Source organism: Thermoascus crustaceus (assembly GCF_041956765.1).
Source record: "Thermoascus crustaceus strain CBS 181.67 unplaced genomic scaffold VTN00scaffold_1, whole genome shotgun sequence".
Lineage (NCBI taxonomy): Eukaryota > Fungi > Ascomycota > Eurotiomycetes > Eurotiales > Thermoascaceae > Thermoascus > Thermoascus crustaceus.
In genome coordinates this window covers 2555555-2575372 of record NW_027192527.1, presented here as the reverse complement: position 1 = coordinate 2575372, position 19818 = coordinate 2555555, and the positions used below count along the sequence as shown (strand labels likewise).

The window sequence follows — 19818 nt, the reverse complement described above, 5'->3', positions numbered from 1 at the left end:
GGATTCTGTATGACAAGCTACCATAGTTTTAGCTAAATAATACTATGATTGAGCGCCGTCACAGTCAGTAGGTGTTTGATTCGTAAGACTCAATAATATTAGATTTAGTAGTTGTAGTGGAAGTCCTTATTTACGTGCGTGAGAGGTGTAGAGGTAGGAGACCAGGTGACTACCCTAACCCTAGGCCCTAAGACCTAGATGGCGTGGCCAACCTGTCCCTCTAATGCTTTTTACAGTGGATATTGTCATCAGCCTTTTTGTTCCATGTTATATTGTGGTAAGTCTGGTACATAAGGATAGAACAAACAGGCCAGGCAGAATACGTCTCTGTGGCGCAATCGGCTAGCGCGTCTGACTGTTAATCAGGAGGTTGGAAGTTCGAGCCTTCCCAGGGACGCAAACTCTTTTTGTTATTGTTCTTCGATTCTAACTAAATATTACTCCATTGCTTCTTGAGTGCATCAGGTCTCCAAGTCAGCTAGCAGTTAACTGATGGAGGAGGAAGTGGTTGAGTCTAGAATAGGCGCTGTGATAACCTAGACAGATGATAGGAGCAGAACACTTGTCACTGATGGTTCCATTTTTATTATCTAGATTCGAAATTGGGATCAACCAGGAAGACACCTAAAGTAAATATGCGCCCATACCCGTGGAAGCTACAGCCACTCAGCCGGAAAACCCGCACCAACCTGACCTGTGCTAGTGCCATACGTACCTGCTAGTCGCCGGCCGGCTAAGCCCTGGGGTTTTAGCGAGGCTACACAACTAGATTTCTAGAGATCAGCGAACCATTCAATTATTAATACTCCTTCTTCTCCACCCCGAGTGCAGGTACCTCGAGCCATTGTCTGCTTATGGCCTGTATCAGACCTATCCGTCGTCCAATTGCACTTGTCGCTGCAGTGGAGACTGCGCCTTACAGCCAGGTGGTGTTTGCATATTATTTTTTAAGAAATTGATTAACCTGCCTGACCACCCAGGTTAAAAAATTTTTCACTTATTCAGTGAGAAATAAAAGAAATTTATTAGCGTCCCTGGGAAGGCTCGAACTTCCAACCTCCTGATTAACAGTCAGACGCGCTAGCCGATTGCGCCACAGAGACGTGTCTTCTGCATATTTCGAATCACATTTTCTTCAAGTTCTAAAACCACTCACCCTGCCGCTTTTGCGATATTATGATGAGGGCTGGCTTTGCATAGGGTCTATGACCTATTGTAGTGTCTGCGTACCCTTTAATGACTATAAGATTACATGAACACAAAATAGCAATCCGCCAAGACAATAGGTAGCAGGGGAGAGGGTGACGAAAGATATGGCAACCTAGTGTAGTAATTTATATGGTTTTTTTTTTTAAAAAAAAAAAAGTACTCAAAATCCCATAGCTCAGTCATATCCAATGCTATTTAATGCTGTTGGAACCAACTTGATGCTCTAGTCTCCAGGATGTTATCTCCGCAATAGTTGACCCTTTATCCACAGCCCCTTCTTCTAGTGTCTCCCATCCCTGCCCGTACGGCCCTCCATTTATATATCCATTGCCACCCCCAAGCAAACCCCCTCCAAGCGGATAACCTCTCGAATATGACATACGAACTGCTCCATCCGGTGTTGAATATACTTTTCCAGTGCGTCGTTCCCATATCTTGGTCTAAGCCTAAGCCCCTCCTAACCAGCTTTCCTAGCTAGTCACCACCGCGCGCAGTAGCACACACACTTCTTTCATCCAGAACCAGAAGCTGGTTTCAATCGCGTTGAGTTGAGATCTAGCAAAATTGCCTGACTGGCTAAATCTATGATGATATTCTTGATCTGATTGATGGTCATACACATGGCTGTTGATAGTGATTGTCAGTGGGTGAGCTAGGAGGCTTTGATGAGAGCAACAGTATCGGGGTGAGGCGGGACAATCATGCATTCTTTTTGCTTCTTTTTGCACTGTCACAGGGAAGTTTTTTTTTACCAGTTTTTCGTCTATAGAAAGCATATAGATCAGATAAAAATAATAGATTGATTATCGATTTACATATATGTATAGAGAATAAGCAAGCACCTACTTCAGTAGGAGTACTGTTCTGTGCTTAGTGGAGAGTGTGTGTTAGAATCTATCTCGCACCAGGTATATATACCTTATAGTTATACCTCTCTCTCTCTCTATATATATATTTGTCTAACCTTCTTTTGCTAAAATAAAACAAACCAATTACTTGCTACCTGTATTGTCTTTTCTCGTCTTCTGGATATATATGTATATACATTATGTATCCAGCTATACATATATATCCATCTTTTTCTCTGAAAAGTCGTTAAACCCATCCCCAGTCACCCTTATCTCGTATCGAACCAGATCAGCACCATAGGTAGATAAGGTGGGTAGGGACCAAATTCACGGATTATTATTATTATAATTATTACTCGTAGCAAAAGAAATGAAGAATCCATCCTCAAAAAAGTTACTGACAGTAGTAGGTTAGGTAAATATGTAGCCAATAAATAAAATACTGTCCCGTACGATATGACCACGACCTATCATGCATGAATAATTAATATATATGTATATATCCCATTCCATATGCTACGCTACCTATATACCGTCCAGACGTGTTCTAGTCCAGTCAAGTCGAATCGAATCGAGAGGCCCAAAGTATCCATTCACTCAGTGAATGGAGTAAGGCAGAGGGAGGGAAGAAATCAAAACCGTCAGACGGATTTACTTACCTGCTTGCTTGCTCCGTCGGATCTCGGACCTTACACAGGACAATAAGGGAGAAGAATTGGGATACGGCAGTCAATAAAAAAAACGACTGGATATCAATTATTCAGGAAAATTGGTGACACTGTACTACGATACCCATGATGGTGCTACATACAAACGTCTAGGCCGAGGGTCACGCAAGAAGTTCGGAAAGGTCGATTATCGTTGTCATATGGTGTGGTGTGATGTGGCATGGTACTTGGGTACAGAGTACAGCTCTGTTATTGGCAGGTAGGTAGGTAGACCTTGGTGACGTCTGCTGGTTGAGTCGCCGTTATGAGAAGGGGGGAATGAACGTGGTAGGGGACTTGGGGACCAATAATTTTTTCAGTCCTCTCCATGCCTTCCCTTTATCTGTATCCTATCACAGAGAACTTAGATTCTATTCCAAAAACATAAAGTCAATTTTGCCTTTTCGTGCAACAAAGATAGACAACGTTAATGAGCAATCTGCGCCAAACTTTGCATGTCTTGAAACTTCTGGAAAGACCGGAGACATCTTCAATCGGCTGTTGTGTTCGTTCATTTCGACTCCAGATCATGCACTCGGGTCATTACGATGGGGGTTTCCATCCAGAATGTCCCCTTACTCGGAGAGAATAGGTCGATATCGGTAGCCAAGTAGTGACTATTATCGCCCCAGGTAAATATCACAGCCGTGGATGGGAACCAACTCGTTCGGTAGCACGTTAAACGTCTTCAGAGCAGATACCTATAGCTCGGACTCATGTCCCCCATATCTGCCTTCTCTGCTTCCGTCACATTCGCGCCCCACCCCTTGGCGGCCCTCCTCCGATTCTGATACCAGCAGGCAAAGGCATACAGAGAACACATCAGGGCAGAAAAGCAGCAAAAGCCAATGCTGAGCGCGAATTCGTAACGGTACTCGGGCGCGTCCTTCGATCGGAAGGAGAAGGACGCAATGATGCCGCCGATGTTACCGAAGCTGACTTGCCAGGCGGTGCCGACAGCACGTCGGCGGTGGCCACCGAGGTTCAATGCAAACCAACAGACCTCAACTATGCGAGAACGTCAGTGGCTACTGCAGACATATCTTCCGAACTTTTTTCCTAGATACGAGAGGGGTTGTATAGGGATGTAAGCTGAAGGGAAAACGTACTAGGTATAAAAAGGTGTGTTCCTGCAAAGGCCAAGAATAAGGCGCCGTACTGGGCTCGGACATTATGATGGACAGATAGAAGGATGGCGTAGCCGGCAATTGCAAGTAGCACACCAAACATCGCCACCAAATACCGATGTTGCAACTTGTCGGAGACGTATGCTGCAATCAGCTGCAGAGCAAAAGTGACGAGCCACGGCGGAGCCGTATGAAGCTGTGTCCCGATCTCGGAGTATCCCAAGCTCCTGATGATCACAGGCGCAAAATAAGAGCCCATATATGATGGCACGGTAGCTGTAAAATGCAGCACCCCAGCGATGAAGATCTTTGGGTCTCTGAACGTGTGCAGGATATCACGAGGTTTGATTGAATATTCGAACGCTGAGCTTCCCTGCTCGGCTTTCAACCGAGCTTTGACGTACTCTCGCTCCTCTTCTGTCAGCCACTTCGTATCTTCTGGAAAGTCTGCAATGAAGAAGAAGAAGATAATGCCTATGGCGCAGGAGACAGCTCCTTCCAGGATAAAGATCCACCTCCAACCAGCGTAACCGCGCACCCCGCTCAAATTACCGATTGCCGCAGCAAGGAGACCGCTAAATGCGCCAGCGAGACTAGCTGAGCTGAAGAAGAAAGCGAAGCGGCGTTGTGCCTCGCTGCGTTTATACCAGGCTCCCATGAGGTATACATTGCCCGGCACCATGCCTGCTTCTGCCAACCCTAGGAGAAAGCGCAATGCCAGAAGGCCAGCATAACTCTTTATGAATCCCGTGCAAAGCGTGACCACGCCGAATCCGAACATGCAGATCGAGACTAGGTACGTTCTAGCTAAGCTTGGGTGTTGCAACCGGGAATAGAGTAGGTAGACGTACGCCATACGTGGGGGGACAGCTTCTTTAACAATATATTCGACGGGATCTCGAACAAGATGTAAGGTATGTAGAACATCGTCAGAGCAGTACTATAATCCAAGTCGGACATGTGTAGTTCTTCCCGCAGTCCATAAATGGATGCATTTCCTATGTTTGTCCTATTTAAAGTCAGGCCTTGAGGATTTCAAGAGAAGCGAGCGTTGCTATTTTACCGGTCCAGAAAGCAGAGTAAAAACAGGATTGTCGGATAAGGGATGACTCTAAGGTCAATTTTGAGAATTAAGTTCCTCTCTGTTGTATGCAGCAATGGAGGCAACTGAACCGCATCCTCTACCGACGTTGAATCAGAAGAGCGGGCTTCATTGCCATCACCTGTCTGAGAGATGCTTTCCACATGCTGGTCCCACTCATCCTTATCTGATATTGATCAGTAATCATTGAAGGGCCACAAGAATCACAGAGACACATACTTTCTTTTGCCTGCATTCTAAACGGTCGTAAATCTAAAAGCGTGAAGCCGAACCTGTCAGACTCTAATAGTGTCCTGCAAAACAGCTAAAATCATCTAGAGGCTTTCATATCAAGGCAACTTGAGTTGGGGATCAACTGGAGAATTTATAGATGGGAACCTTGTATGGGTATTGGGTGGATAAGCGCTATTCTCCCAGCACTGTGGGCTGTCCGCATATATATTCCACACGATACATATGAGCCCGGTCTGTATAACATGGAGATTTCTTCTGTCTCAAGGCTCGACATGTGGTAGACCGGATAGACAGACAACCAATGCATTAAGTATACCAGACAAGGGCAAGGGAGAGCGTGAGGACCAGTAACACCTGCTGTCCGGAGAGGAGCACGGGTCTCTCATCCTGGACTGAGGGAAAGAGAGCAAAGAAAAATAACCATGAGATGTGACATCTACGCATACATGATTCGACCTAAGGTGCCACGGCATCATGTACAGATGGTTCACAGCCTGTTAGGTTTTGGAACAAGCTAGAGGTCCGTTGATAAATCAACCGATTATCATGAGCAGATGTTCTAGGTCATTTTTGATGCTGAAGAAGAAAAATTGGCGCAATATGTGTCTAAAGTCCGTAAGTCCGGTGACAAAAGCTGATGCTGTACTCTGAGTTGATGGGCAGCGTTGGCAGATTATTCCGAACTTGACATGAGACTGCTTCAAAAAGTTAAAAGCTACTCCGTACGTTCTGTACCAAGAGCTCTGAGACAACCACAGCAGAGGTGTAGCAGCAAGGGTTCCTGGTCACCAATAGGTGAAGAGTGAGTGCCAACCAAGTCTAAGACGAGGGGTGAAATGAGTAACCTTTGACATATGTCTGCAGCAGCCATCGTATGAATCTCAAAAGGAAATATCTCGCTGGCGAAATAGCCGACAGTAACGAATAGACACCGGCTTTGCAACCACATGTAAACCAGAAAATGATCTGAAGCTAAATGGCAATTCCCAAGTTAGTAATCTAATCATGAGCAGGCTGTGGCTGGACCTGGTCTCGAGTCCAGTATCCACGATGCTACCTAAGCGTGCTGGCGCTGATATCAAGTAAGCCACCACATGTTGGGGTGGCACAAAGGTCTGTACGGACGTGGCAAGGTCCGGTTCGAGGCTATCTACTGTGCGGGGGAAGACATCTCGAGTGGCGGGACAGAAGCACAGAAGCACGCTGGACGGCCTGAGGCCAACGATGAATAATCAAACGTGGCCTAGAAGAACCTGGATGTCGAAGCAGAAAGAGGAGGCGAACACGGGGTGGGCCGGAGTTCGTACCAGCGGGTCAGCACGACTCCGGCGGATTCCATGGACGCGCGGACGTGAGATGCAGTCGAAGCCATTGAATCTGTATCCTCGTGAGATACATACTGTATACCTGGGAGGTACACATTATGATGGCAGCATCTGCAGGGTCGAAAAGTGCAGATCCAGCTGGTTGACGAGGAGGGGAACATTATACAGAGACAGCGGAGAGGCGTCGCTCGAACCTCGGAAGAGGCGCCGGCTTCTCGAACCATCCCTGGCTGGGTGGAGCACGAGGAGGGAAAATGCGGAGGTCGCTGCTGAGTAAGAACGATGGTCCAGAGCTCGCCCAATAACGGCGCGGTGATTGGTCACCGTGCCCCCGGCTTCTACATGGTTCTGTGTGTTGGCCCAGCGTTCGGCTTCATGCTCAGTCCCTTATCTTCTGCTGCTCCGCTCTTTTCTTCCCTTCTTCAGACTCTCCTTGCTACGGAAGTGCTCTGTTCATCCTTTCTCTTCCTGCGTGGTTTGACCAGCGACTCCCGTTCTCCCTCTCGTTCCTGACGCTTGGGATTCTCTGTACGATCACTGTTACTCCTAGAAATCACAATGGCTTCGGCTGCACGTACCTTCTCCCGGGCCTTCGCCCGCTCGACCCCCGCTACCTCCTCCTTCAGACCCGTTGCTCGCAACGCCCGCTTTCTTCTGCCTGTCCAGACCTTCCGCACCTCGGCTCGCCGGGGATACTCCTCTGAGGCCGGCTCGGGCAAGTCTTCCAACAGCGGTCTGCTCTGGGGCGGTCTTGCTGCTGCCGGTGCTGCTGGCGCCTACTTCTACCTGAACGGCGGCGACGTCACCAGCAAGAGCGGCCCCTTCGTTCCCACCAAGGAGGACTACCAGAAGGTCTACGACGAGATCGCCAGACTCCTGGTTGAGAAGACCGATTATGACGATGGCAGCTATGGCCCCGTCCTTGTTCGCCTTGCCTGGCACGCTAGCGGTACCTACGACAAGGAGACCGGCACGGGTGGTAGCAACGGTGCCACCATGAGATTCGCTCCCGAGTCTGACCACGGTGCCAACGCCGGTCTGAAGCACGCCCGGGACTTCCTCGAGCCTGTGAAGGGTATGTCCGCTCAGCCCCTGTTCGTTTGTTTTGCATGATCAGCACTGACGAGTCTACAGCCAAGTTCCCATGGATCTCTTACTCTGACCTCTGGACCCTGGCTGGTGTCTGCGCCATCCAGGAGATGCAGGGTCCTGCCATTCCATGGAGGCCTGGCCGTCAAGACAAGGACTTCACTGCCTGCACTCCTGACGGACGTCTTCCCGATGCCTCCAAGGACCAGAAGCACATCCGTGCCATTTTCGGACGCATGGGCTTCGATGACCGCGAGATGGTCGCCCTCTGCGGTGCCCACTCCCTGGGCCGCGCCCACGCTGACCGCTCTGGCTATGACGGCCCTTGGGACTTCAGCCCTACTGTCTTCACCAACGAGTTCTTCAGACTGCTGCTTGATGAGAAGTGGTCGTGGAAGAAGGTGAGTACCGCGTTCCTCCCGTCATCCTAACTTTGAACGAGTAAATGCTGACTTTGGTAAAGTGGAACGGCCCTGCCCAGTACACCGACAACTCCACCAAGACCTTGATGATGCTCCCGACCGACCTTGCTCTTGTCAAGGACAAGGAGTTCAAGAAGCACGTCGAGCGCTACGCCAAGGACAGCGACGCGTTCTTCAAGGAGTTCTCTGAGGCCTTTGTCAAGCTGCTCGAGCTGGGTGTTCCCTTCACCAGTAAGCCCGAGGACCGCTGGGTTTTCAAGACCTCTGAGTAAAGTGCATGATTGTCGCCTTGTAGCATTACCCTTACTTGATTCCCTGTGTTCCTGTATTTCCTAGCCTGTTAATACACCCCTTTGCGGCCTTCATGCCTTGGGTTGCTTTTTGATGTTTGATATCCAACGGGTTTCTCATGTTGCAACTTAAGACAGATCTCGTCTAGACTCTTTTCGGCGCTTTTTGTCTCAATTGGTCTAGATAGATTCTTCACTTTCTTCTTGGGCTTAACACTCCCTTCGCCTCTGGAGGCGAGGGGCAGTTGGCCTGGTCAGCATCAGCTATAGATCTGCAATATAAAGGTCTATTTCCATGAAAACTTCTCTGTGTCACTGCCTAGCATACGTACCATTTCACCCCGAATGTCATGAGCCTGACTTGAGGTGCAATGCGTACTCATGGCCGCCATTTAATCCCCCGAGGTAGATCTAATCGTAGAGAGGTTAGGAGATAAATGTCGATAGTATCAATGGGCAGAGGATAATATATCGTTTGAATTCAGAAAGTGGTCATTTTGTAAGATAAGGTGTTGTTGATGTTCTGAAGTGGGCATTATTACGTCGAAGCTAGGTACTCCGAATTTTTAGAGGGAGGTTGGAACTTGGTATGTTGGAGCGGAACCGAAAATCTTCCCCCCATCATCGGCCCCGACACCGACACCGGCCTGATGAGACCACCCCGCCGTTCCCCACTCCTACTACATAAAATGATAAAACACAAAGTTCTATCTATCTATGCCTACTCTAACCTAGTAGAAGAAATCTAGGTTCTTATTATTATTATGGCAATGTTGCTATATCTGTGTCATTTTCTGTCTTGACGTGACGTTGTGGTTCGTTCGCTTTCTTTTCATTCTTCCCGTCCCAGGCTGCTTGAAGAAAAAGAAAAGAAAAAAAAAGAAAAAGGGAAAATGACGATGTCCGACCATATCGAGCACGACTTCTACGAGATCCTCGATCTCCCATTCGCTTCCGCCGCCCTCTCAAAGCAGCAGATCAAAGTCGCGTACCATAAAGCTCTACTCAGGCATCATCCGGACAAGGCGGGCGCGTTCGCTGCAAAGTCACCGACGACGACGACGACGAAACCGACCACGTCCTCTTCTCGAGACGATACACGGTCATATACGGTCGATGAGATCACAGCCGCTTACAAGACCCTCTCCGATCCGTATCTTCGGGCCGAATATGACCGTTCGCTGCGCCTGCAGCGCTTGAGGGGCGGGGTCGGCGGCGTCGGAGATAGAGATGGTGGTAATAATGGTGGTGATGTCTTCCATACGGGTCTGGAGATTGTTGATCTGGAGGATTTGAACAACGAGGATGGGGAGGGAGAAGAAGCTGCAGGTGGTGCCTTCTGGTATCGCGGTTGCAGATGCGGAGATGGGAGGGGGTTCCTGGTCACTGAGCGGGATCTGGAACGGGAGGCGGAACGTGGGGAGATAGTCATCGGGTGTCGAGGGTGTAGTCTTTGGATGAAGGTTCTGTTTGCGGTTGAGACTGAGGATGGGGATGGAGATGCTGATGCTCCTGGTGAAGAGGGCGAGAAGAAGTGATGCCCGCGGGCGTGCTTGTTCGGTCTTATACTCAAGTTTGGGGGTATCCAGATGAGTCGAGTTTGGGTCCCTGCCTTGACAGAGAACCGCGAGGTTGCTTCTGTGTTCACCGGGCTACAAGGGGTGCGGCCATCCGCGAGTATTGCAGGATTGTCAGACTGTTGACAGACTCTTGTGCTGCACCCGTCCAAGTAAGGACGGGAGGACGCTCTAAGGAGCCACGAGAGGTCATCACCTAGAGATCACAGGGGTCTCTATAATACCTATATCCTGCAAATCGCCTGGTCGAGGTCAGGAAATCCGATTAATCCAGGAAGAACAACGGAAGTCGGCGTCGACTCCGACTGACCGCCCTTCTACAGCACGTGCGGGCACCGCCTATTTTGGACGTAGCCTCAGCAGTGGACATTGAGAGGTGATACACACGTGGTTGTATCTGCGAGGAGAGAATGGTGTGAACTGGGATATTTGTAATGCCGATAGCTGATTGAAGTTCTTGAGCATGCTTTGGTTGGTGCTGCTAGCACTCTGCGGAATCCGATAAATATATCCGTATTCGCTAGGCATGAACGAAGCGAAGCAGTCCCGTCCCGCTCAAAGGGTAGAAATCAAAATAATTTATTCAATTGTTTAAATGAATTTAAAATTTTAGCAAATTTTGCCTCCTCCTGTTGGTTTTTCGGCGTTGTCGTGGGTTGCTGCTGCCCTCGCCACGTCTTCCACTTTGATGACATATTCCCTTCTTCGGCGAAAGGGCGTTGCATCAACAACCTCAAGTCTCGGCCACGGAACCCCGACAAGCAACCTCCAACCACCACACCGACACCAAAATGACCACACTCATCAACATATCCTCGAAGGAGCAATTTAGCTCCCTTCTATCGTCCTCGACGATCGTCGTGACAGACTGTGAGTCCCAGCTTAAGTGCGCTCCTTGCTCTCTCGCAGGCAGCACCCCGCCTTTTACCCCGCTGGATCGGACGTATCACTGTGCACATTGAAGCTGATATCTTCCCGCGCGTCCAAACAGTTTATGCAGACTGGTGCGGACCGTGCAAAGCTATAGCACCTATGTACGAGCAGCTGGCTCGACAGCTCTCGCGCCCGAACCGGATTACGTTCACCAAGGTCAATGTTGACCAGCAGAAAGACATCGCAACGGCATATGGCATCACAGCGTACGTTGAGACTCTTCCGACTCGATCGATTCGTATTTCATTGTGATATCTTTTTGTTCACACGGGACGTATATGTATAGGTACTGACATAGGGTGTTCACATGCAGGATGCCTACATTCATGATTTTCAAGAACGCGCGAACCGTGTCCACCATCCGCGGAGCTGATCCCAAGAAGCTATCCGATGCGGTACAGAAACTCGCAGCCGAGGCGAGCGCCGCAGAAGGCGGTGCAGGAGGCGAGGGCTTTGGAGAGTCGAGCGGAGGAGGAGCTGGTGGATGGCTGGGTGCGGCCGTTCCCAAGGGATACAACGACGTTACGGACCAGGTACAGATCAATGGCATCGACCTGTTGAACTGCGACAGCGAGGTCGGGCCCGCGAAGGTGCTCTTCGACTCGTCGAGACCTTCCGCCCTGAGTGGTGACAAGGGCAAGGGCAAGGCTGGGGAGACACCCGACTGGGTTGAGAGCGACACGGACGAGCAGCTGATGCTCTACATGCCCTTCCAGTCGACGCTGAAGATTCACTCGCTACATGTCACCTCTCTGCCTCCGAGCTCTGACGAGGACGTGCCCATGCGGCCGAAGACGCTACGACTCTACACGAACCGTTCACATGTGCTGGGCTTCGAGGAGGCAGAGGACATCCCTCCCGTCCAGACAGTCACCATTGAGCCGCGCGACTGGGATCCGAATACGGGAACCGCGAAGGTCGAGCTGCGTTTCGTCAAGTTCCAGAACGTGACGTCCCTGGTTATCTTCTTCGTGGACGGTGACGGTGATGGAGACAAGATCCGGCTGGACAGGATCAGAGTCCTGGGTGAGTCCGGCGAGAAGAGGGAGATGGGCAAGCTCGAGAAGATCGGCGATGAGCCGGGAGAGTAAAAATCTCGTGGAAAAATGATCGAAGTGAAACGCACTTTCTAATTACTTTCTCAATCATGATCGGTCCTACGAATGCATGTACAGAAATTACAGTAGGAGCCAATTCCATCACATGATGATCAAGCACACATCAAGTGCGAATTCGCTTATCTCTGAGCTCCCACATTAAAGAGCGTAGAGGAGTTTAAGAAAATGTTTGTCCGATCCCAAACCAAATGGCCACACCCTTGGGAAGGAGAAGAAGGACCAATAAAGTAAGAACCGGCGTGCAATTCCATCGTTCTGTGACGCAACCGACACCTAAGGCAACATCATGGTGTAAGATGTTAAGGCAACACGGGTGAAATATTGGCTGCGTCGCCGCACGAGGAAAAGAAAAGAGAAAAAAGAATCAAAATTCTCGAGGGCAGACGCCGAATTTATTCTGTTCCTGCGGGCATTCCTTGCGTGCGCGGCTTGGCGCGGCAAGGTCTCGGAAAATGGTAAAACTCTCCGGACTCGGTTTAGTGTGAGTGAAAATTTGCTGTTTTTCGGTGCCGGCTACCTATTTGTGTGTGTGTGGCGTTTTTTGTTTCTTTTTCTTTCTACCAAAAAACAAAGGGCTGGTGATGAGGAGATGCCCGGAAAACGGGTATCTAAAAAAATCAAGATAGGAAGAGACTGAAGCTCTTGGCTTTGTCGAGGAGCGTGATCTTAACCCATGTCCTCTGAAGCCCTGCTGCTGGTACGCTGGCAATCATGATCTGATCTTACTGAGGTGCCAGGTACATTTATCAGGGTATCTAAAGGTATTCAGTGTGCGATCATATCCTTGTTTCAAGAAGTTCAAGAACCTCAACAAAAGTTCTACTCCCCAGTACATTGCATCGCATTGCATTGCATCTGTTTCGGTCAGGGCCGGTGTGGGTGGGTGGTCAAGGTGGTTTTTAATACCGAGAAGAAGTCCCAGAAACACACGCACACCCGCCGCGCCTTGATTAAAAAAATCCAAGTTTATAAATAAAACGGCCCTATTTTGTTAATTATCGATTGTTTATCTAGGCTTTTATGCTTTGTTTTCCTCTTTTGGGTACTTTCGGCCGAAGATTTCTTAACTGCGTTTTGAAAATTTCCTGCCAACCTACCAATTCGCGTGCGAGATTTGCTCGATCGAATCATATCATTTTGTTACTCCCTGTTTTGGTCCATGCCCGTTTTTCGTCCCTGTCCCGTCTTGGAATGGTTGCAAGCCACTGGACGATACCCTGTCTGGACAGACTTTTGGACCTCACTTCTGAGGTGGCCGGACTCTCCGGCATTTCGGCATTGAAAAGGATTACGGCCGGATAGATTTTAGTCGCGACTCAAAACACGAGAGTCACGAGTTCCCAAGGACGCCAAGAAGTTCCCAACTCTATTATTCCAGGTTATTATTATTGCCTCACTTTATTTTTGATCATGAACTAATAATTATTTGCCTCGAAATTGAAATTAATTGAAAAAAAGTTACTTACTATGCTTTAAAGTTACTGGTTTGGTTTCTATTATTTCCCGAGGTTCTGGTCAAGGCGGAGGCTGAGTCTGATAATCTCATTGCTGTTTTTGGAAACGAATTATTGTTGTTTTGTCTATCTGACTCGATCGAGATTCGATAATCGGCCTGTTTTGGGGGACTGCTTACGCAGCTGGATGCTTGGCAAAGATGTATGCAGTAAAAGGCGCTGCTTTTGTTAGAAAATTTGCCATTCGTGTCTGAGACATCTAGCTGAGAATTATTTGACGGGCCATTGGTTCCCAGGAAACATACGCAGTCAGGCTGCAGACTGATTTCGGGAAGGATTGTCTTGATCAAGAACCGATTTATTGCACCGATCAACTGTGTTATTGTGCAAGGATGCAGGTCCTCGGAACTCGAAAGGTAGCTGGTACCGATAACCACTTAGCGCTTGCTGCTATGCATCTTTCTCGTCCGAGATCTGAAGTTTGAACCAGCATCTAAAACGGTTTTTTGCCTTTAATAGCTTCAAAGCTTGACCGTTGAGAATACTGTAGTGGTATAGCGTCGTCCGGGCACCCGGTTTTATTATCGGGGGACGACGAAAGCGAGTAGTAGAGCACGTCAGGCTGGCTATGATGGTCGCATCACGTCGATCGTGATATTCGATTGACATTTTCACCACTGACGCCATCTGGGGCTTACCAATCCTAGTTTGGCCAGGCCTCGTGTGTGTAAATCCGGATAAATTGGTTGCTGCTTCTGAGTCGCCGGGATAGCGTTCAAGCTCGGCGCTATTTCGTCCGTTAAAGGGAGTCAGTCCTCAGATAAACATCATAGATCATCTCCCGCACCTTACGCCGAGTCGCTCTCCCAGGTACCGGACTCCAAATCACTCATTTCGAGCTCAGGTACCGGCTGCGATGTCGGAGCTCGGAATCGGATTATCAGCGATAGGGTTGAGCAGATTTATCGCCGACATATATCTGTGTTAAGATTACCAAAGTAGCTCAACTTTGTTTTGGGCTGCTTTTCACACCGTGATAACTTAACCACCATTTGGTCGAATCATCGCCACTGCAGTCTCTTTGAAAGCGGAGCCAGGTGAGTCCTTCTAAGAACCTTATGTCGGGTAGTTGAAGCGCTTGACGAGCTGTGCTATCTCCGGATCTTCGATCGCCCTGCCCTGCCTCTTACGTAAATCAATGGACTGGCGATCATCTTCTGGGGAAATTAATGGAGAATGTCATGGTCCGTATATGGTTATGACTATGGTAAGTACGAAGCACCGCGACCTAGGTTAGAGACTTCTACCTGTGCCAGTTAACTTTCTTCCGTAAGGTCTGATTTTTTGGATGGACCTGGATTGCGGGGAATGATCCTAAGCCGGAAAGACACCGGTCGATTGCTCGACGTCGTGCAGACGACTAGTGCCTATAGCTAGCCCTTTAGACTGTCCGGATCCTGGAGAAGCTGCCGAGCTAGGCCCCAGAGAGCAGTTGGAGACTTAAGAGGGCGAGCTGAGTCTGGAAGTTCTCGAAGCAGGCCTTGGCCAGATTACCTAGGTGGTGCTGAGTCGCAGTGCCTGGCCTCAGGTGCCTAACTTACGGCGGGGTGCCGTAGGCATGCATTAGGTTGGTTAGGCTCGTACCTGGCATTGCGAAGCAGGCCCACCGTGGGAAGGTACCTTAGGTAAGGTACAGCCGCCAGTAGCGGCAATTGCTACCTTCGTAGCAGAGCGGCATCACGAGCGGAATTCCGCCGCATGATTTTCCCTGATACTCGAGGCAGTTGAGTTTCCTAATTCTCCGTTAAGCTTTCGATGATTGCTCTGTAGCTCCAATGGTGGCCGGAGACCAGCGCGGCAGTCGCCCGGCTCTCCGAAGCCCTAAGAGAAAACGTGCTCACAAGTGCTCTCGCCACGAGGACCTTGAGGACCTTGGGCGTTTCAGATAAAGGATTTAGGCTCGCATGGGTTTTCTGCAAACCACAGGATCACTGTGATCTAAGATGCAGCGAGTGGAGCGTTTTCCAGAGGCAAGCCGAAGGGTAACTTGGCTCGACTGACAGAGGCCTGAAGCTCGACCTCGTGCTCTGCGTCCAAGTTCGACCAAGACGCTCCCGGCATTCGAGCAGCGCAGCCGTTCCCGACCCTCGCTAGCAGTGAACAAGATTAAAACGCCATAGATGGGCTGTCTCGCCTCGGAGGCCTTACTTGTAAGAGTTGCATGCTCTGCATATCACGGATCCTTGGTCCGTCTTGGTGAGTCTAAAGGGTGACTAAGGCCGCTAGTCCAAAGGTTGCTCGCCTGGTCCTCACGAGCGTTGAAGAATGAAACAGTAGCCAGCCCCAGTTGGCTAGCTGGAGGCGACGCGATGCTCTCCCAAGGCCTTTCTGGATTGCACGCCACCTCGTCGCCCTCGTACGGTCTACTGTCCATCATCTACCTACCGGGTACGGAATTACTGCTATACGACGCTCCCCGGTCCCCCCCAAATGGCCCTGTCTCGGCTTAACTGGGAACTTCACCAACGTCCTGTTCGAGTTACTCTGTTTCAGGTTTCGACGATGGCGATGCACCGTTACCTAGGGAACTCCCACCCAGACCGACGCACTGGTACTGGGCTGGCCTTAACCTGGATCCTGGGAGAAACCGTTGCGTGATAAAAGCTCCGGCGACGACGGTTGCACTCTCGTGAGACGGACTTGCTCCGTATTATGGATACCTCTCAGGTACCGATCCAGATGATCAACAGGGACCACGGTCCGCGGGCGGCGGCCCTAGGCCGATCTGATCAGACCAAAAGAGAGCATCGTGAAAGCATGCGGTCGTCTATCATCCAATGTTTTGATAAAATAATGGTACAATTCATTTGGGCGCTGCGCGGCTTTCCCGTGAGGTATTTCTGGGCTCGGAGATCCAATCGCCGTGCCGTGTCTCAGGCTTGTACCTGACTGGTGGAATCGCTGCGCATCAACTTCCAACCGCCAGTCTGGTCGCTCTCACCATAGTTGCGGGGTCTTGACGTTCTAGAAACCTCGTCATCGCTGCTGCTGCTTATTCCGTATAGAGTATCTTCACGATATCTCGGATGCTCATCATGGCGCGATCTGCGGTTGGATTGAACTCTGCTATGAGTTGCGTAACTTCTTGCCCCGTCTGAGCTCACCATCCCGAGGTACTACTGTGCATTCTCCTCCCCCGCCGACATCTCTCAAAGACAACCTTGAACTTCTGGAGTTCCAGGTTCTCCCGATGCTATATTGTTCTGATCCAAGAACCTATCAAGTGTCTACGTGCTCGGAGGCTGGCGGCAGGCTAAAATCGACGCAACTGGCTTCTCGAACCACGCCTGAATTTGGGATGTTTGAGCTATCTCCGCCTGATTTGCAGACGCTAAAACCGGATTCGTCGGGGAATTTTTAGACGCAACTGCTGCGGCTTGGGTCAAGCGACCGGCCCTCTGCGCGACTGCTACTTATTCCTGCGTATTTCTCGAGTCCACCCACTTATCAAAGGGAAGCCATTCCGCGGCGACGGCTCCTCCTGCTAGATCCGTCCGTCGACGCGGATGCGCTATCTCCACCCCAGCTACAGAGCGACAGGATCCATGGCCCTTGGCAACAGTCCCGAGGTTCCAAGACCCAAGGCTTGCTGGTAGGGCCTCTAGCTGCTGGGTCGTGAGGCTGACAAGAAATGGAGACTGTGGAGGAGCGCTTCCTAAAGCGTGCTCCCGTCTTCCCCCAAATGGCTAGCCACGGTCTGCCCAGGGTCCGGTATCCGTCGAATCATAAAGGCGGCAGCGATCACGCATTCATTCTTCCCTTGGGTTTCTAGGCCTGGTGGAAGAAGAGCGCGGGATGGTGCTGGGCGCATGACAAACAATAATAAATATTTTTCTTTTTCGTGCTACGCCGTTGGCTGTCCCATCCGCACTGTGTGGCTGACTCCATGTACGGCCGTACTTGAGGGACAATTTGTGCGCTAGAGATTGCCGAAACAGTGCTTGGAACTGATTCGGTATGGAATCAACAATTTAATTTTCTGGAAGACCGACGGTTTTTTATGCAGCCTCGACGGGTGTCGCGCGCCCTAACCCGACAGAGCAACTGAGTGTTACATCCATGGGTTATAGCTGCACCGTCCTTATCATCAACTCAAGCCTCAACTTTCAAGAGAACATTGGCCGAGACCTTGCACGGAGACGGTAAAGCGCGGCTGCTGCTTTCCAGAAAACGGATATGGGATGTGCCCTTCTATCTTTAGATCGACCAATAATTACCCGAAGGAGAAGAGCGGCACAGAACTTTAAGGGCGAAGTCCACAGCGGGTTGCAGATTGGGTGACCCGAAATTCACAGCCGTCCAGTCAAAGCCCAAAGTCGGGTCGCGGGCTCGACCCGCAGAAGCTTGCCCACTGTTCCCCTCCGGCCCGCTGGCGACGATCGAGCGCGCTTGCAGTCGATGACATACCTCACATGCTGCTGCAATTGGATGTGAGCGCTCCGTAAGATCTATCAACTGCTGCCGTTACGATCATGCTATCCACGCAAATCGATAATGTGCGGCCTTTTTTTTGCTTTTTTTTTCTCCATTGTTTTCCTGCCCGCTTTGTGTCCCTCGGTTCACGTGGCCCGATATCGATTAATCCATTTAGACGAGCGCTTTTCGACTTTTATTTGACATGGAAGACTAAGCCAACAAGGATAAGTTGTCTGTAGACTATCATTGGGCCATTATTCCTCGCGCTGCTACGGTGCATCACCACGGACGGCGGTGAGAGGTCTTCCCCACCCCCAAGTCAGCCCAACCCTCCTTGACAGCGATGTGCAGCATAACCAAAGGAACTTGCGTATATCAGTGGCCGCGTCCTCAAAGAGGCGAAGTTGGGCTAGGATCTGCTCAGATTCCCCAGCTGCAAGTTGCAGTGTTTGTGCGGTTCCTGCATTAGACTGCGCTGCATTTCACATGCGGGCAACTGCCATGTCGGTCGAATCAAGGCAGCAGAGGAAACTAAAGCCGTGACCCGATCCTGTGCACCATTGAGACAATGTATGGAGTAAATAGAGCTGATCGCCCAGCGGCCGCCGTTTTACACGCGGGGTTAGGTGAACCTACACAGTGTCGAGGATTGCCACATGAAATCATAACAATAACCAATCCCACTCTGATGAAACCCTCAATGTGAGGTCTGGCGTGGAGATGACAAATTACAGAGTACTGTTTGCTACGGTCTCTGCACTGATTCATATGGTGAGGGAGGTGTTTCACCATTGTTCAAGGGAATCGAGTTAGGGACAAGGTGTCTTTTTCAATATGACTGTTGTATTATTGCCACAGTTGATAACGATATGCGACCGGGATAATGCACTCCGGCAGCTCTTTTGACACGATTCAGGCAAGGGAAGCATCGCAAGAGGCCGTCACGATCCGATGGCAGTCTGGAAAGTGATGGCAGGTCCCCAAGCGCGTCCCGGACGGGTGCGCAGTAGTGGAACCGCCAGGCTAACCGAGGAGTCGATCACATCTCACCAGCACACCTCATTGGCACCGTGTTGTTGCGTACATGGTGCACTGTCCTACCGCGATGGTCGAATAACGTCGACGAACCGCCTGCCATCGGTGGGAGGCAAATGTGCGCAACGCGCTGCAGAGCCACCAGTGAGTGCGCACAGCTGGCTGAGCGCGTACAGGCCGTGATATGTGAGGGTGGCCTGGGACAGAACATGGCCAACCTGACCTGATTCCCTCGAGCTGATGCCGGCGTTCAGCGCGGCGGCTTCATGCGCCAGGGAAGCTACTGGGCCAGCGTCGGGCTATGCCAGCCATCCACGGCGGTGTGCGGATGATATGGCGCGGTGGTACGACTCGCCAGGGATTCCCATGGCCGACCTCCGCATTTCCCAGCGCGCAGCCAGCGATGCACCATTGATGGAGCGCAATCTCCCACTCGTGCCAGGGCTCCACCCGCCTGCGCTGTTTTGGGCTCCCCGGCCGAGGTGGATCCCGGGCCTTTATGCGCCGTCACTCTTGATGGTGATGGAGTGGGAGCATCGGCGTGTCCACCGTGGGCCTCTGCCGTTTGGCGTATCGCAGCAAGTGGGAGGCCATCGTCCCGAATCCCGCCCCGGACTAGAGTTTAGTCGTGCTCGTCCTGTTCGTGCTGGTTCCTGGTCGCCTGGCTCGTCGACATCGGCCTAACCCAGGCTGATCAACTCTTTTATCCAGTGCCCACCCATCTGTCTGTCATTTCCTCCAGCATACAGGCCTTGTCTCTCGTTCCCCGCGGCCGCCTTGCCTGTTAATTCATATCTTTATTTCTTCCTGCTTCTTTTTTTGCCCGGATCCTAGATCGAAAACGTCCCACTCATTTATTGATTTGGCTCGTC

General features: G+C 50.5%; 6 protein-coding genes and 2 non-coding genes across 8 annotated transcripts; 5 read left to right on the top strand and 3 right to left on the bottom strand.

The window, feature by feature from the left end:
• Positions 1–323: 323 nt before the first annotated feature.
• VTN00DRAFT_t36 lies at positions 324–397 on the top strand. Its single transcript has one exon. It is a non-coding gene; the product is annotated as a tRNA-Asn (tRNA).
• A 632-nt stretch (positions 398–1029) lies between these two features.
• On the bottom strand, positions 1030–1103 carry VTN00DRAFT_t7. Its single transcript has one exon. It is a non-coding gene; the product is annotated as a tRNA-Asn (tRNA).
• A 2349-nt stretch (positions 1104–3452) lies between these two features.
• Positions 3453–5228, bottom strand: VTN00DRAFT_913 (uncharacterized protein; the record flags this gene model as incomplete). The annotated part of the gene is made up of 5 exons (XM_069436056.1): positions 3453–3772; positions 3874–4683; positions 4743–4900; positions 4955–5159; positions 5213–5228. The coding sequence occupies 5 exons, from the start codon at positions 5226–5228 to the stop codon at positions 3453–3455; spliced, it is 1509 nt and encodes a 502-aa protein (XP_069291620.1).
• A 1882-nt stretch (positions 5229–7110) lies between these two features.
• VTN00DRAFT_912 (uncharacterized protein) lies at positions 7111–8335 on the top strand (the record flags this gene model as incomplete). Its single annotated transcript, XM_069436045.1, has 3 exons — positions 7111–7627; positions 7687–8042; positions 8105–8335. The coding sequence occupies 3 exons, from the start codon at positions 7111–7113 to the stop codon at positions 8333–8335; spliced, it is 1104 nt and encodes a 367-aa protein (XP_069291619.1).
• A 68-nt stretch (positions 8336–8403) lies between these two features.
• Positions 8404–8745, bottom strand: VTN00DRAFT_911 (uncharacterized protein; the record flags this gene model as incomplete). The annotated part of the gene is made up of 2 exons (XM_069436034.1): positions 8404–8603; positions 8682–8745. The coding sequence occupies 2 exons, from the start codon at positions 8743–8745 to the stop codon at positions 8404–8406; spliced, it is 264 nt and encodes an 87-aa protein (XP_069291618.1).
• Positions 8746–9246: 501 nt separating this feature from the next.
• VTN00DRAFT_910 (uncharacterized protein) lies at positions 9247–9891 on the top strand (the record flags this gene model as incomplete). Its single annotated transcript, XM_069436023.1, has 1 exon — positions 9247–9891. One exon carries the CDS (start codon positions 9247–9249, stop codon positions 9889–9891), a length of 645 nt encoding a protein of 214 aa, XP_069291617.1.
• An 830-nt stretch (positions 9892–10721) lies between these two features.
• Positions 10722–11954, top strand: VTN00DRAFT_909 (uncharacterized protein; the record flags this gene model as incomplete). The annotated part of the gene is made up of 3 exons (XM_069436011.1): positions 10722–10800; positions 10922–11069; positions 11177–11954. 3 exons carry the CDS (start codon positions 10722–10724, stop codon positions 11952–11954), a joined length of 1005 nt encoding a protein of 334 aa, XP_069291616.1.
• Positions 11955–19062: 7108 nt separating this feature from the next.
• Positions 19063–19630, top strand: VTN00DRAFT_908 (uncharacterized protein; the record flags this gene model as incomplete). The annotated part of the gene is made up of 2 exons (XM_069436000.1): positions 19063–19132; positions 19239–19630. 2 exons carry the CDS (start codon positions 19063–19065, stop codon positions 19628–19630), a joined length of 462 nt encoding a protein of 153 aa, XP_069291615.1.
• Positions 19631–19818: the final 188 nt, after the last annotated feature.